Genomic DNA, 16,283 nt, shown 5'->3' on the forward strand with positions numbered 1-16,283 from the left:
AGCGAGAACACGTGCACACAAGTGGAGGGAGAGGCAGAAAGGGAGGAGAAAAAATCCCAAGCAGGCTCTGCGCTGTCGGCACAGCCCAATCCCACAAACCATGAGACCATGACCTGAGCCAAAACCAAGAGTCAGACACTTAATCCACCCAGGCACCCCCTGAAACACATTAACAGTGGTAATAGGTAACATACTTGTTACTGTACGCCAGAGCTTGAGCTAAGTGCTTCTTTATATGCATTACCTCACTTAACTCACACAACAATCTTTAAAGCAGGTACTTAACTTCATTTTACAGAAGAGGAAACAAAAGTTTAGTAATAGCTATTAAGTGATAGAGCCAGAATTCAAAACCAAGGTCATCTTAGCTGCGTTCCAATAAAAATTTACAAAATCAGGCAGTGGGCCATTGAGAGCTTATAGCATGCCAACCCTCAACTATGAAGCAAACCATCATAGGAAGCTTTGTTTTGCTCCTAACAAAACCAAGTTCAAGGAACTTGCTAAAAAGCATGAACCCTAGAATCGCAGGAAGATGTAGCATTTGAAAAGATAATTTTGGGGGCACCTGGGTGGCTCAGTTGGTTAAGCATCCGACTTCAGCTCAGGTCATGATCTCACAGTTTGTGGGTTTAAGCTCACGCCAGACTCTGTGCTGTCAGCCCAGAGCCTGGAACCTACTTCTGTGTCTCCCTCTCTCTCTGCTCCTCCCCCACATATGTGCATGCAGGCTCTCTCTCTTAAAAATACACAAACATTAAAAAAAAATTAAAAAGAAAGTTCTGAGTGTCTATATCACTTAAAAGATGCAACAATAAAGGATTTATTACATAAATTCTGATCCAACCACTATAGTGGAATATTATAGAAACACTAAAAATAATACAACCTAAGAACACATAATAAACTTGGTAAAATACAAAAATATATACATTGAGGTAAAAAGATATAATTATCTAAAAACAATGAACACAGACCAAGACTAGAAAAAAAATGGAATAAAATGTTCCATGCAGATATCCTCTGTTATGACTTGTGAGCCTGGAACCAGTAAAGATTATTTTCCCCCTTTGATCCTCACTTGCCAATTTTTTAAAATGTGCCTATTGTGCTAACATGTCAAAGAACAGGAAATTTAAACTCTAACTTTTATGGAAATAGGAAAGAAAACATTTTTTCTTTCACAGAAACATTAAATATACCATTGATCTCATTAGAATAAAGTTATAAGCTGCTTTTCCAATGCTTTTCTCCAAACCCTGCAGATGATCTAAAAGTACCCATCTTACCTCAAGTCCGTGCCGTAGGACTCTCAGAGATGATCGGGGTCCCCTACCGCAGGCCACATAGAGCTGTGGTGTGTCTTCATTGGCCAGATCAGCTATCTGCACAGTGAAAAAGACAAAAAATGTCTACTTTTACCAAGTTTTCACACCGAATTTGATTATTCTCAGGGAACAAAATACTTTTTAATTTACTAAACTTACATATTGGCTATAAGCCCTGGGGGAATCAAGGGGAAAAGCCCCCATATTCCAAAAAACAAACCAGTTTGCAGCAGCAACTTTAAGAAAAAAAGGCTTGTACCAATTCTTAAATTAGCAGAGCATTCCTTACTTAGTGAAATGAGTGTTATATAACCTCCAAATGAAATTTACCATTTCCTTTCAGCTAAAAATATAAACTATAATATTATCAGGATCTGTGACTGTCACCAACAAAAATCATACTTATTCATAATGTTAAAATTTATATTCCTCCAATTATCCCACTCATCACTACTTCAAAATTACATCTACTGGGGCGCCTGGGTGGCTCAGTCGGTTAAGCGTCTGACTTTGGCTCAGGTCGCGATCTCGCGGTATGTGAGTTCTAGCCCTGTGTCGGGCTCTGTGCTGACTGCTCGGAGCCTTTAGCCTGTTTCAGATTCTGTGTCTCCCTCTCTCTCTGACCCTCCCCCGTACATGCTCTGTCTCTCTCTGTCTCAAAAATAAATAAAAAAAACATTAAAAAAAAATTACACCTACTAAATCTGTTAGACTATATATTATCAAAGTTACTCTATCTACAGATGCTCCTATGATGTAGCTGACCAACTACGGGGTAACTGCATCTGACTGCTCAGCCACCAGATGGGGAAGCCATGTGTTGGTATTCCAGATATCCAGCTGCTTTCCAGTACATTTGTTGGTCAATACACAAAGAGGTCAATCATGTGTACTGTAGTTTTGTCAAACTGGCCAGTTCAAATGAAAATTCTTGTCTAGAAGGCAGTACAGCTTTACTGTAACATGGACAAAGATATGTTGAGCGCATACAGCCTTCACACTGATCTCTCGCTGAAATAAATTAACTTACCTATTTCAAATGCACCATCTTGTTATTTAAAGCCTTGACAAGGAAGCACATATATTACTTCTTCACAACTTAATATTTTGCCCTATTGGCTATCTTATGTTTATTACTATATGCATTTAAAAACAGTACTCAGAGAAGAGATCCATTTGCCTCACCAGACTAGTAAGGATATACATGGCACAAAATACCCACAGCTCTGCTGTAGATACCTGAACTTTCTATAAATTTTATCTTATCTACAAACTACGCTATTATTTCCTCAAATTCGAATGAAATGGGAAAAAAATCACTCATAATATAATTAGGATTTCATTTATTATCTATTGCCTCAGGGCTAATCCTTTCTCAAAAAGAAAGAACAAAAGCAGTTAATTTCAGAATAGTTAATTTTACCAGGAATAGTGACTGAACAGACTTGTTTCTCCAGCATACAACGAGCAAACCTCTATTAGAAGTGTGATCAACCTGACAAGGTAGGGTGGCGCCTAATGTTCACTCAAACCCCAGCAATCCAGGACACAAATGCATAACAAAATTCCTGCTACAACAGCGCACCATCAGCAAGGGACAGAGTCCCCATCCTAGGCCACCTTGGGTTCCTCCTTTGAGGATGTATTTTAAGAAGTTCTGTTACTGACTGATCCCAATGTCTCTAGAGATTTTTAAGAAGAAATTAAGTGTTAAAATAAGAGACAGGGGTGCCTGGGTGGCTCAGTCAGTTTAGTGTTCAACTCTTGGTTCCGGCTCAGGTCATGATCTTGTGGTTCATGGGACTGAGCCCCGCCATCAGGCTCTGCACTGGCAGTGTAGAGCCTGCTTACGATTCTCTCTCTTTCCCTCTCTCTCTCTGCCCCTCCCCTGCTCAGGCTCTCTCTCAAAATAAGTAAATAAACTTACAAAAAAAAAAAAAAATAAGATAGAGTTATTCATAAACTATTAAGTGACAAAAAGTCAATCTCAGAACACTGAAGTATATAAGCCTATTAGGATTAAAAAAACATAACCCAAACAAATACATGCACATGCACTGATACAGGGAAAATGCCTGGAAGCAATCCTAAGAAGTTGTTACCAGCAGCATCCTCAGTGGATAGAAAGTTGAAAATAAGATTAGGGGTAGGAAGGGATACAGGAGTACTGATGCATAGGGGCACTTGTACCCCAGTGTTTATAGCAGCACTCTCAACAATAGCCAAATTATGGAAAGAGCCTAAATGTCCATCAACTGATGAATGGAAAAAGAAATTGTGGTTTATATACACAACGGAATACTACGTGGCAATGAGAAAGAATGAAATATGGCCTTTTGTAGCAACGTGGATGGAACTGGAGAGTGTGATGCTAAGTGAAATAAGCCATACAGAGAAAGACAGATACCATATGTTTTCACTCTTATGTGGACCCTGAGAAACTTAACCGAAACCCATGGGGGAGGGGAAGGAAAAAAAAAAAAAAAGAGGTTAGAGTGGGAGAGAGCCAAAGCATAAGAGACTGTTAAAAACGGAGAACTGAGGGTTAATGGGGGGTGGGAGGGAGGGGAGGGTGGGTGATGGGTATTAAGGAGGGCACCTTTTGGGATGAGCACTGGGTGTTGTATGGAAACCAATTTGACAATAAATTTCATATACTGGAAAAAATAAATAAATAAAATTATTTACTCCGGGGGGGGGGGGGGGAAGAATAGGGGTAGGAATTTTACCATTCACCTTTTGTATAGCTTGAATTTTTATATTGAACATGAGTTATATATTTAAAATTAAAAGCCTAAGGATTTATGTAATGGATTTTAGTTCCCCAATATCCACCTTTAAATGCTTCAACCTTACACTCTTGTGATTTCTCAGACATGTTGCCGTGCCTCACTCTTAGACCAGGTCTTAATTTAACTGGAGTTAAAACTTTAAACTCATTTAGGGGTGCCTGCGGTGGCTCAGTCGGTTAAGCATCTAACTCTTGGTTTCTGTTCAGGTCATGATTCTGGTTCATAGTTCTGAGTTCCAGCCATGCGTCAAGCTCCACACTGATGGTGCAGAGCTTACTTAGGATTGTCTCCCTCTCTGCCCCTTCCCCACTTGTGCTCTCTCTCAAAATAAATAAAAAACTTAAAAAAAAAAAAAAAAAACCTTGGGGCGCCTGGGTGGCTAAGTTGGTTAAGCGTCTGACTTCGGCTCAGGTCATGATCTCACGGTCCATGAGTTGGAGCCCCACGCCAGGTTCTGTGCTGACAGCACAGAGCCTGGAGCCTGTTTCAGATTCTGTGTCTCCCTCTCTCTCTCTGACCCTCCCCCATTCATGCTCTGTCTCTCTCTTTCAAAAATAAATAAATCTTAAAAATAAAATTAAAAAAAAAAAAAAAAAAAAACCTTAAACTCATTCATATTCAGAAACATCTGGCTGGCACTGCTCATTGTGGAAGAGACTGGAAAGACCCACACCTGGCAAAACAAAATGGGAGAGAGGCTGTCCAACTCATCGACCAGCACAAGGTTTTTAAGTGGTCTTGGCTGGAAGAAGAACGTGTCTCCTTCTTCCAGAGGCATGGCAGATGAAAACTCAGGCTCTTCATCATCATCTCCAAGATGTGCAATTTGGTATAAGTAACTAGGGAGAAGAAAAGAAGACTTTAGTTAAACACTTTCTAAAGATAGTGTTTGCCATAAATATAATCCTCACAAAGCACTTTACAATTACCTATCAAAATTCTAACATGCATATCGAGTCACCATCTGTTTGAGTGGGGTCTTCTTTCTTAGAAGAGAATGGGATAGGGGCACCTAGGTGACTCAGGTTGTGATCTCGCTGTTCTTGAGTCTAAGCCCCACGTCAGAGTCTATGCTGACAGCTCAGAGCCTGGAGCCTGCTTCAGAGACTCTGTCTCCCTCTCTCTCTGCCCCTCCCCAGCTCGCGTTCCATCTCTCTCTCGAAAATAATCATTAAAAAAAAAAAAATTAAAGGGTGTCTGGGTGGCTCAGTCAGTTAAGCATCTGACTCTTGGTTTCACCTCAGGTCATGATTTCACAGTTCATAAGTTCAAGCCCCGTATTAGGCTCGTGCTGACAGCATGGAACCTGCTTGGGATTCTCTCTCTCTTTCTCTCTGCCCTTCCCCTGCTCACTCTTTCTCTTTCTCAAAATAAATAAATAAATAAAATTTTTAAAAACTAAAAAAAAAAAAAAGACTAGAACGGTATAAAGAAATAAAGACTGCTGAATTCAGGAAGTGCCTCGCTGGCTCAGATGGTAGAGCATGCAACTCTTAATCTTAAAGCTGTGAGTTCAAGCCCCATGTTGGGTGTAAAACTTACTTAAAAAAAATATACCATCATATGCTGAGTGTGCACTTAGCTTTTGGGAAGAAACTCAATTTAAAAAAGAAACCAAATTATTGGTCATGTTTAATATACCAGGACCTTCAATACAGAGCACTTTAAACAATATCAAGGGAGGGGCGCCTGGGTGGCTCAGTCGATTAAGCGTCCAACTTCAGCTCAGGACCTTGCTGTTTGTGAGTTCGAGCCCCACGTCAGGATCTGTGCTGACAGCTCAAGAGCCTGGAGCCCGCTTCGAATTCTGTGTCTCCCTCTCTCTATCTGCCCCTCCCCTGCTCATGCTGTCTCTCTCTCTCTCCCTCAAAAATAAACAAATGTCAAAAAAAAAAAAAAAAGTATCAAGTGTAGCTTTTTAGAAGATAAAATGACTAAATCAGCATCTGAAATATATAAGGTACTCAAGAAATGTTCAAATAAACCTCAGCATTTAAACACTTTTGGTAAACACATCAGATTCTATACTAAATTTAAAAAAAACCAAACAGGGTTATTATCCTTGAACAATCTACAAAAGCACTGAGAATATGAGATAAACATATAAAAGTTAGTATAAATTCCTTCCTCAAGCAAGATGTGTATACACAGATAATGAAAGCCACTTGTCAAAGATACCTTCAGTGCCTAGTAATTACCAGGTAACCAGAAGGATGGGCTCACTACCTCCATCACAGGAAAAGGCTGCTTTGGCCAAATCTTGGCAAAGCAGCTTCTGTAACTATGGTGTTGTGCTTTAGAGCAGGAACTCTGGAATCAGATCATCTGGGACTTAGGTATGTGATCAATTTCTTTCACAAATTCACAAATTTGACAAATTCTGTGACCCAGTTCCCCAAAGTATAAATGGGATAATGGCATGGTCTCACTGGAAAAGTTATGTACTTTATTAACATTTACAAAGTGCTTATTTAGAACACAGTAAATACTGTTTGATAAATAGGTTGCATTATGATTAATACCCATAGCACATGTTTCTGATACCCCAAATCAGCATTTTTTGAGTGTTGCAGACTTCAGCTCCAGCAGCAATGGATAATTTCTCACAAGCTCAAATGCATCTCACTCTAACAAGCATCTACTTGTACACTGCCATCTTTCCACTCTCTGCCCCAAGAGGTGACTGAATTTCAGACCCGAAGAGAAAAATGGTGTTGCTGTTAACCTTCAGGTGAGCAATTCTCAGATGCATTCTGCTTGTCTGATGGGAGCAGGTCTTGATGGGAGCAAGTTCCTACTGCCCACAACAGGAATCTCAATAACACACTCTTATGTAGGCTTTTCCTCTTTCCCTCTCTCTCTCCACTGATCCCTTAACTCCTGTTTCCTGCAATTGCTCTCCAATAATCTACCTGCACCCATGTCTTTGTCTAAGGCTCTGCTTGCAGGAGAACTCAAACCAAGACATTAAGAAAAACAGTTTAGAACAGTGCCTGATATATACAGACAAGTGCTGGATAAATTTTAACTACCATTCTTCAGAATAAAAGGAATCACTGTATTATTCCTAAATCTTTTTTTTTTTTTAATCTTTATTTTTGAGAGAGACAGAGAGAGAGCGAGCGGGGGAGGAACAGAGAGGGATACACAGAATCCAAAGCAGGTTCCAGGCTCTGAGCTTTTGGCACAGAGGCGGACATGGGGGGTAGGGGGGGGCAAACTCATGAGCCATGAGATCGTGACCTGAGCAAAAGTTGGGCTTAACCAACTGGGCCATCCAGGAGCCTCCCTAAATCCAATTAACAGACAATCAGGATGTATAACCTTAGCAAACACACTATCTGCATAAGGTAATGGGGCAAGAAAATACCTTCTGCATCCAACTATTATTTCCATCCACAATCTTATCAAGACAAATTACTATCTAAGTTTTTAATGTTTGCCAATCTGCTAGGTGAGGAAAAGACTTCAAATATGATTGGCGTTCCTTTAATTACAAATGAGTTTGAAATCTTCCTACATATTATACTTCTAGACCACACGTATTTTTTTTTTACTGTAAAGGCATGTTCAAATCCTGTGCCCATTTTCTACTGATCGAACTACTAGTCTTCTTCTCAGGGATTTTCAAGAGCTTATGAACTGTCTGTCATGCAGTAAGAAAAAATAAATAAATAAAAAGGTCTGTCATATACACTGTTGGTGGGAATGTAAACTGATGTCACCTTTGTGAGGACAATTTAGCATTATCAAAATTTCATCCCACACTTATGAATTTAAACTATGGTTGCATTCAGCTAACACACAAAGATACAAGTACAATGTTCACTACAGCACTATTTATGATAGCAAAAGAACAAACCTAAATACCAATACGGGGCATGGCCTTAAAATATGCAGCCACTAAAAATGTTTTCCATGTACCAATTGCAATGTATGGGCCTTGCTCAATCCTCGTGTATACGATTCAACTTTTAAAATATTGAGGCATGGGGGGCACCTGGGGTCGCTCACTTGGTTAAGTGTCTGACTCTTGATTCAGGCTCAGGTCATAATCTCACAGCTCGTGATTTCAAGCCCTGCTTCGGACTCTGTGCTAACAGTGCTGAGCCAGCTTGGGATTCTCTCTCTCTGTCTCTCCCCGCCCCCCCCCCCCCCCCCCCACGGCCGGCACTCATGCTCCTTCTCTCTCAAAATAAATAAACATTAAAAAAATACTAAAAAATATTGAGACAATGAAGAAATTTAAATACTGACTAGCTATTTGATTATATCAAGGAATTACTATTATTCTGGAAAAGTGGGATTTAAGTGGATGAAAATACACCAAACAGGCTAAATATGAAAAGTGAGACAAGAGGTATAAACAAGGAAAATGAGTTAATCAACAGCTGGAATAAAGTCCGTGAGTATAAGTAAGAAGCATGTCTAAGAAAGGAAGAACAGTCAGAGACAAGGCTGAAATGGCACAGAATCCTAGAATCCTAGATACACTTTCATTTTAATTACAAGCAAATAGCATCCGGTAAGTGGTTTGCACTGATGCTGTGAGCAGATACTGGCAAAACCATGGTTATCTTATCTTGTGTAAGTAATTTGGAGACTTAGATACTGACTGGCTTTAAATTCAAGGCTAGAGCTCAGACTTTATCCACTTGGCAATAAAAAGTCATCAAACATTATAACACAGGAATAAGGGAAAGGATTTCATCAGGGTTATGTCTTAGCTGCTTAATAAGATGACTGTAAAGGCTGAAGTTTTACAGGAAAGACAATAAAATGTAGTAAGTAAACTAGTGAACTAGTTTAGACTATAAACCACAAAAATTGAGATTTTACACTCAAGTTGCTACAACTGGTCCATTAGTCATTAACAGAAAACCGAGGCTGGGAAGGTCACTGATGTGGCTGAGCAGCTGTGGGTAATGATGAGCTTCAACTTTAGATTTGTACAAGTGAAGTACTGGTGGGACATGTTAAGTTAGTTCCATAAATATTCAGTGAAATGTCCAGCAAAAAGCTCAGAAAAGACCACTTCTGAAGCTATTTTTGCAGCTACCAACAGGTACTGCTTAAAGGAAGCAACTGAAGTCGGGAAAATAACCAAACAAATAATAATAAATAAAAATTAAAATTAAAAAAGAACATAAAGGGGGAAAAGGAAGGCAAAACTTTTGAAGAAAGTTTTGTAGAAAGCTCTGTGCCCTTGAAGCCACATTTCCCTCCTCCCAACTTTTTATAGTAACCAGGATAAACTAGGGTAATAAAAAGATTACTCACTGATTTCCAAATTCTGATGCTACAAAAAGGAAGCCTGTTTTAAGCACACACATGGCAGCAGCAACAGGCACAGTATCAAAATACTTGAGCCGAATCTCAGTAACCTGGAATGGAAAAAAAAGAGATTCTACTGTGTAGGCAAGTGAAGCTAGGCCACAGAAGGTAGCCCAGTATTGTAAGATAGCATAAGCAGAGTAGCAAGTAAAATATCATACTTAGTATCTAAACCAGGGGTTAGCAAACTAAGGCCCAGGACCAGCCATGCCTATTTACACACTTCCTATGAATGCTTCTGTGCCACAATGGCAGGGTTGAGTTGTTGAGACAGAGACTACGTGGCCCATATAAGCTGATGATGTTTACTACTGGGCCTCCACAACAAAATATGCCAATTCCTGAGCTAAACATATATAAAAAACTGCACAGCTGTTCACAGAACTCTGCCATAGGATAAAAACAGTAACAGTTCATGTGTATTACCAATTTTCAGGAGACAGGGAGAGCTTTCTCATTACTCACTAGAAGTGGCATTACTTGATCTCATATTATTTATATGAGATTACGAGACCAGGTATCTATTAACTAGTGGAGAAAACCTACATTCGTATAACCAATCCAAATTTAAAAAGCTTTGATACCTTACACAACCACTTTTTAAGTCATTCTGTTTCCATTTTATTAACTTGTAAAGTATTATTTGTCCTATCTCAAAGTAGTATTAAAGAACAAATGGTTCATAAAAACACTGTGTAAACCTTAAATGTACACAGAAATATCAGTTTTTCAGGGGCACCTGCCTGGCTCAGTCAGTTAAGTATCTGACTCTTCATTTTGACTCAGGTGGTAATGTCAGTTTGTGGGTTCAAGCCCTTCATCAGGCTCTGCGCTGGCAGAGGCTGCTTAGGATTCTCTCTCTCCCTCTCTACCCCTTCCCCTCTATAAAAATAAATAAACCTAAAAAGATTCTTCTTTAAATATCACTTTTTGAAATAAGGTTATTTAAATATATTAAAATTAGTGTAGCAAGGGGCACCTAGATGGTTCAATTGGTTAAGCGTCCAACTTCGGCTCAGGTCATGATCTCACGGTTCAGGGGTTCGAGTCCTGTGTTGGGCTCTGTGCTGACAGCTCAGGGCCTGGAGCCTGTTTGAGATTCTGTGTCTCCCTCCCTCTCTCTCGCTCTCTCTCTCTCTGCCCTCCCCCACTCACACTGTCGCACACATGCTCTCACGCTGTCTCAAAAATTAAACATTAAAAGGGGTGCTTGGGTGGTGGCTCAGTCAGTTAAGTCTCCAACTTCATGGAGCTTGCTTCAGATTCCATGTCTATTTGTCTCTCTGCCCCTCCCCCACTTGTGTGCTCTGTCTCTCAAAAATAAATGTTAAAAAAATAAAAATAAAAAATAAACATTAAAAAAATTTTTTTTAAATAAACTAAACCCAGCAAAAGGATTTTTTCATTTTTTCCTTCTCCCTCCATGATCTGCTTACCATATCTTCATCTGTCTCCAAAGTGATCTTGAAGATATCTCCCTGCTCAGTTTGGGCCAAAAAGAAGAACATCGATTTGGTCTTATGGGTGGCAGAGCAAACAAAAATCATTCCTCTTTCAGGGTCATCCAGGTCATTCTAGCAAAGTCAAACACAGAACAACTTAGAAATGAGTACTTCTTATATAGGGAATTTAGCACCTTACCATAATACAGGCCACTCAACGTCTACAGGTACCTGGAACCTCTCTACACAAGCTTTGACCCAGAACAGACTGCCAGCCAAAAAGTAAAGCACAAGAGCTAAAAATTCTTATCTACTATAAATATATGACAAAGCCTCTGTACAAAAAAGCAGCCACAATTTCACTCTACATCCTGAATAAATGAGCAACATCAAGAACTTTCTCCAGAGAAAAATGTCAGAAAAAAGACATGAAATTTAAAGAGTCATCATTTTAGGCTATGAAGAAATCTCCTACATGTCCACTCAGCACTATTCTATACCAACTTCCTAAGGCAGCTCCTGGACTATGATTTTAGATTTTTTTTTTCATGTTTCCAACATTTTCTATTTCCCTCACTGAGTCAGCTGTTCAAGGGCAAAACATGTTTTATACTTCTTTGCAGTCCCAAAGCCAAGTACGGTGCCTAGCAGTTAGGTGCTCAACAAATGACTGATCAACCAAATCAAATTACTCACCACCCCTTACCAATAATTTATTTTGATAGATTTCTTCTCAGATTTTCTAAGATTTATGGACTCCTACTCAGGTATCATATATCAGATCAACTAAGACCTAAAAGGCTTAATCCCAGGTCCTATAAATTAATGTCAAAAAGTGATACGCTAATTTGGATATAAATTTAAAAAATAATGTTAATTTTAAAAATATATCAAAAAGATATAAAACCAGGGGTGAAAGAAGAGCTTGAGAAAGCAGAGATCAAACAAAATTAGCTGAAGCTGGATACACAGAGGTTCATTACACTTTACTTGTGCATATACTTAATAATTAATAATTTCCACAGTAAACTACTGAGATTAAAATCAGTAAAACACCATTTTCAGGATGCCTGGGTGGCCCAGTTGGTTAAGTGTCCAACTCCTTTTTCTTTTTTTAGAGAAAGCAAAAGAGCGAGCAGGGGAGAGGTCACAAGGGAGAGAGTGAATGAGAGAAAAGAGAGAATCCCAAGCAGGCTCCACAATCCACTCCACTTGGGGCGCCTGGGTGGCTCAGTCAGTTGAGCATCAGACTCTTGATTTCAAGTCAGGTGATGATCCCAGGGTCTTGGAAGCCCTGCATCAGGCTCCATGCTGAGCATGAAGCCTGCTTGGGATTCTCTCTCTCTGCCCCTCCCCTGCTCACTCTCTCTCTCAAAATAAACATTTTAATAAATAAATAAAATTAACAAAACACCATTTTCAACCACCAATGTAGTAACTGACCTGAGAGGAAAAGCATTGTGTGAAAAGATGCTGGAGAAAAGAATATTTACAGTCTCAAAATTCACCAGCAGATTCCACACCAACTACAAAAAGGAAAAGGTACCTTCACAATTAAGAAGCCCAGATGGACACTACCTTAAAGTGATCAATTTAACATCACCAAGGAGTCAAACTAACATTATGTGCCCCTAATGTGATATAGTGGGAAATGTGTCACTGCCTATGTAATAATTCTATCAAAAATATTAACAAGGATCTAACCATACAGAAAAAGATGAGACAAACTTCAAGAAAATTAGCCTAGACTCTTAAAAAAATGTCAGTATAATAAAAGATTAAAAGCAAACAAAGGTGAGGCAAAATAACCTAAAAGACAGTAAAGGTAGATATAAGGGAACTTTTGTGGACAATGAGAGAAATAGGCATATGAACTCTACATAAGATAACTGTATTACACAAAACAGTAAATTTCTTGAGCATGACCTTGGTAGTGTGGTTATGTAGGAAAATTTGTTTTTAGGAACTACATCTTAGGAGATTCTTAAAGTGTCACGATGACTGCAACTTATTAAATTGTTAGTTTTAAAAAGTATGTAATAGCTGTATCATACGAAAGAAAAGCTAAATATAGTATAATTTTAAATTGGGGAATCTTTTTCCTCTACATAAAAAGCAGAGATTCACTGTTCTATTCTTTGAAATTTCCTATGTTGGAACGCAAGGAAAAAAGACAAGCAATGGAAAACAATCTATCTCCAATAAATATGTCTGGCGTCTTCAAACCAGAAATTTGCAAGAATTTCAAACTGATAACATCCAGATTGTTCTGAAATAGAAACTGTTTTATGTTTTTAATTTTTTTTAATGTTTATTTATTTTTTAAGAGAGACAGAGAACAAGAGATGGGGAGAGAGAGAAGGGGACAGAGGATCCAAAGCAGGCTCTGCACTGACAGCATAGAGCCTGATGTGGGGCCTGAATTCACAAACTGTGAAATCATGACCCGAGCCAAAGGCAGACGCTCAACCAACTGACCCACCCAGGCACCCCTAGAAACTGTGTTTTTAATTCCTTTTCTCAAAGAATTTGTTTTGCTTTTACTAAAATACTTTACCAGCTTTATTAAAAATAAGATTTACAGGGGCACCTGGGTGCCTCAGTCAGTTGAGCGTCCAACTTCGGCTCAAGTTATGATTTCACAGTTTGTGGATTCCAGCCCCGTATCGGGCCCTGTGCTGACAGCTGAGAGCCTGGAGTCTGCTTCAGATTCTGGGTCTCCCTCCCTCTCTGCCCTACCCTGCTAGCGCTGTCCCTCTCCATCTCTCTCAAAAACAGACACTGGGGGGGGGAAAAAAAGGATTTACAGAGAAACTAAAACTTGATTAACACATAAACTAAAAGATTATACTATAATTATAAAAAATAAATTCATTTCACAAACACAAATATCTTATCCTATGGCAAAAATTTTTACCCGTCTCCTGGGAATTGGACAGCGGATATCTGGTTGGTCACCAAAGTTCTTATAGGTGATATAGTTTTCAGAGCAGATCAGCACTCCACTGGGACCATCTGACCCTCCGGGAACTATCAGAAGAAAACAGAACTTAGGAATGATTTAACATAACCACAAATTATAATTTCGTTTTCAATTCCTTCTCTCCTTCAGCACATCTTGGATGATGGTACAAGTAGCTGAGACTGAGAAACATTCAATGGTTTGTTTTCCCTGATACTAGCCTAAGACAAGGATGGAGCACAGTTTCGACAATCTCAGCCTGTCCAGGTATCAGATAATGCATCTAAAATTTTTTGCTTGGAGCCCAAAACTCAGTTCTCATCTTCAGACCTATAATCCAACTGTATACTCTTACATGGATATTCCACAACAGTTTAAAAATGCATCGTATTCATAAACAAACTCGCATTCCTTCTCAAATCTGTTCCACCTCCTGGGTTCTCCATCTCAAGAGAATATCACTATTGACCAATAGAACCAGAAACCTGGGCATCACCCTTCCATTTTCTCCCAACCACAGCTCTATTGATTCTACCTCCTTAGCAGTGTTCATGCTGCTCATGCTGCCGATCTCTCGGGTTAGTGAAACAGCTTCCTAATGTAGCTTACGGTCTTATCCTCCATTTGATTAGCCAAAACATCAGCAAGTTATCTTTCCAAAATGCTCACCTTTAACAGGTTATTATTCCCCGGCTTTAAATCCTTCAGTAGCACAAAAATAAATAAAATAAGGGGCACCTGACTGGCTCAGTCAGTTGAACGTCCAACTTTGGCTCAGGTCATGATCTCACAGTTCGTGAGTTTGAACCCCTCATCGGGCTTGCTGCTGTCAGCCTGTCAGCACAGAGCCTGCTTTGGATCCTCTGTCCCTCCCCCCACTCATTCTCTTCCTTAAAAAAATAAAACATTAAAAAATAAGCAAATAAACAAAAATAAAATAAAATCCTTAGTAGGTACCTCCCCACCACTAACTATCTACCTCTAATCACAATGAGCTTCCAGTTTTTTGAATGAACCATGTTCTTTGTTGCACGTGGGCCTTTGTGCACCTTGTCCACATCAGAAACTCCTTCCTCATACCTAGCTAACTCCTAACTAATCCTCAGGTCTCAGCACAGAGGGCACTTCTCTAGGAAGATTCCTCTAACACACTCCTTTTCTTTCCTTGGTTTAGAGACCTCTCTCTCCTCAACCCTGTCTCGGCATTTGGCAAATACTCAGGCAATTTTTTTGTTAGTTACACATATTCACTAAACTCGATTTTGAATAAAGGAGACAACACATCTAATTTTTCACCACTGCAGTCCCAGGTCCCAGTAGACAGACTATGCACATATTGATCGTAGAGACTCAATAAAACATTGTTGAACAAATCAAACCCTTGTCAAAAAAACATGGTAATGTTACAGCACGTAATGAGATGCATAATCTATTTTCCAAGGTTCTTCTGTTTAACATATAGTCTCTAAGATTTAATGCTCAAAGACAAGTGCTATGTTGTATTATTCTCCAAAATCCTCCCCCAACAACAGACATATATCACATTAGACATCAATACAAGTGCAAATGACTCAAAACATAAAGGAGTGGGATGACGATCTTTCCCAAGCCTACTGAAACTTAGCTGACCACAAAAATAGTCGTTTCCTTTAGTCTTTTAATATAATGAATTAAAGGTACACTGATGTTTGTTTTTTTTTTTTTCAAGATTTTATTTTTAAGTAATGTCTACACCCAACATGGGACTGGAACTTACAACTCTTGAGATCAAGAGTTCAATGCTCCACTGACAGAGCCAGCCAGGCACCCCTGATACTGATTTTCTAACAGAGTATCTCTGAACTCCTACAAAAATCTTACTTAGCTATGATGCATTTAAAACACATACTTCAATTTACTACAATCTTAGGTTTTGGCATTTATAACTAGCATATAGTTTTTTTTGTTATTGTCCTTCCCAAGTTTTGGTATTTGTTATATTTAGGCTCATAGAGTGATACAAATGTTTCTTTTTTTCCTAATCTCTGGAGAAATTTAAGGTCCCTGAAAATTCTGGACCTTAAATCTTTTGGGGAAGATCTTTGACAACTGCTCCAATTTCTTTAATGGATGGTCTATTCAAGTGTCTTAATTTCTTCTTGGGTCAATTTGGTAACTGTTTTCAAAAATATTCCTGTTTCACCTAAGTTTTCAAATTCATGGACATACATACAATTTTAACTTGTTGGATTCGTCCATTTGTCTTTTCAAAGAATTAGGTTTTAATTTTCTTAATGAGAGCGAAAGACTACCTACAGCAAAAATATCAGCACACCTAACAGTAGTCGATATTCCAGGCTGAGGGCTGTCTCATCCTTTCTTCCTTACCCCCATTAGAAGAGTCAACCACTCTGAACTTTTAACCTCGCCAAAACAGAGACAAGGC

The 16,283-nt window shown here is 39.0% G+C and overlaps 1 protein-coding gene and 1 non-coding gene across 5 annotated transcripts in view; both read right to left on the bottom strand.

The window, feature by feature from the left end:
• The window catches only part of SF3B3 (splicing factor 3b subunit 3), a 47,758-nt gene that overhangs the window by 23,443 nt on the left and 8,032 nt on the right, over positions 1–16,283 (bottom strand). For all 4 annotated transcript variants that reach the window (XM_042968704.1, XM_042968705.1, XM_007074893.2 and 1 more), the window contains exons 6-10: positions 13,814–13,926; positions 10,891–11,028; positions 9,401–9,504; positions 4,794–4,959; positions 1,290–1,385 (exon numbers count right to left, since the gene is read on the bottom strand). In XM_042968704.1, coding sequence (XP_042824638.1) covers positions 1,290–1,385; positions 4,794–4,959; positions 9,401–9,504; positions 10,891–11,028; positions 13,814–13,926 — 617 coding nt within the window. The remainder of the gene's footprint in view (positions 1–1,289; positions 1,386–4,793; positions 4,960–9,400; positions 9,505–10,890; positions 11,029–13,813; positions 13,927–16,283) is intronic.
• On the bottom strand, positions 11,264–11,355 carry LOC122234419. Its single transcript, XR_006212214.1, has one exon. It is a non-coding gene; the product is annotated as a small nucleolar RNA SNORD111 (small nucleolar RNA).

The sequence above is a fragment of the Panthera tigris genome, chromosome E2, assembly GCF_018350195.1.
Source record: "Panthera tigris isolate Pti1 chromosome E2, P.tigris_Pti1_mat1.1, whole genome shotgun sequence".
NCBI classification, from domain to species: Eukaryota; Metazoa; Chordata; class Mammalia; order Carnivora; family Felidae; genus Panthera; species Panthera tigris.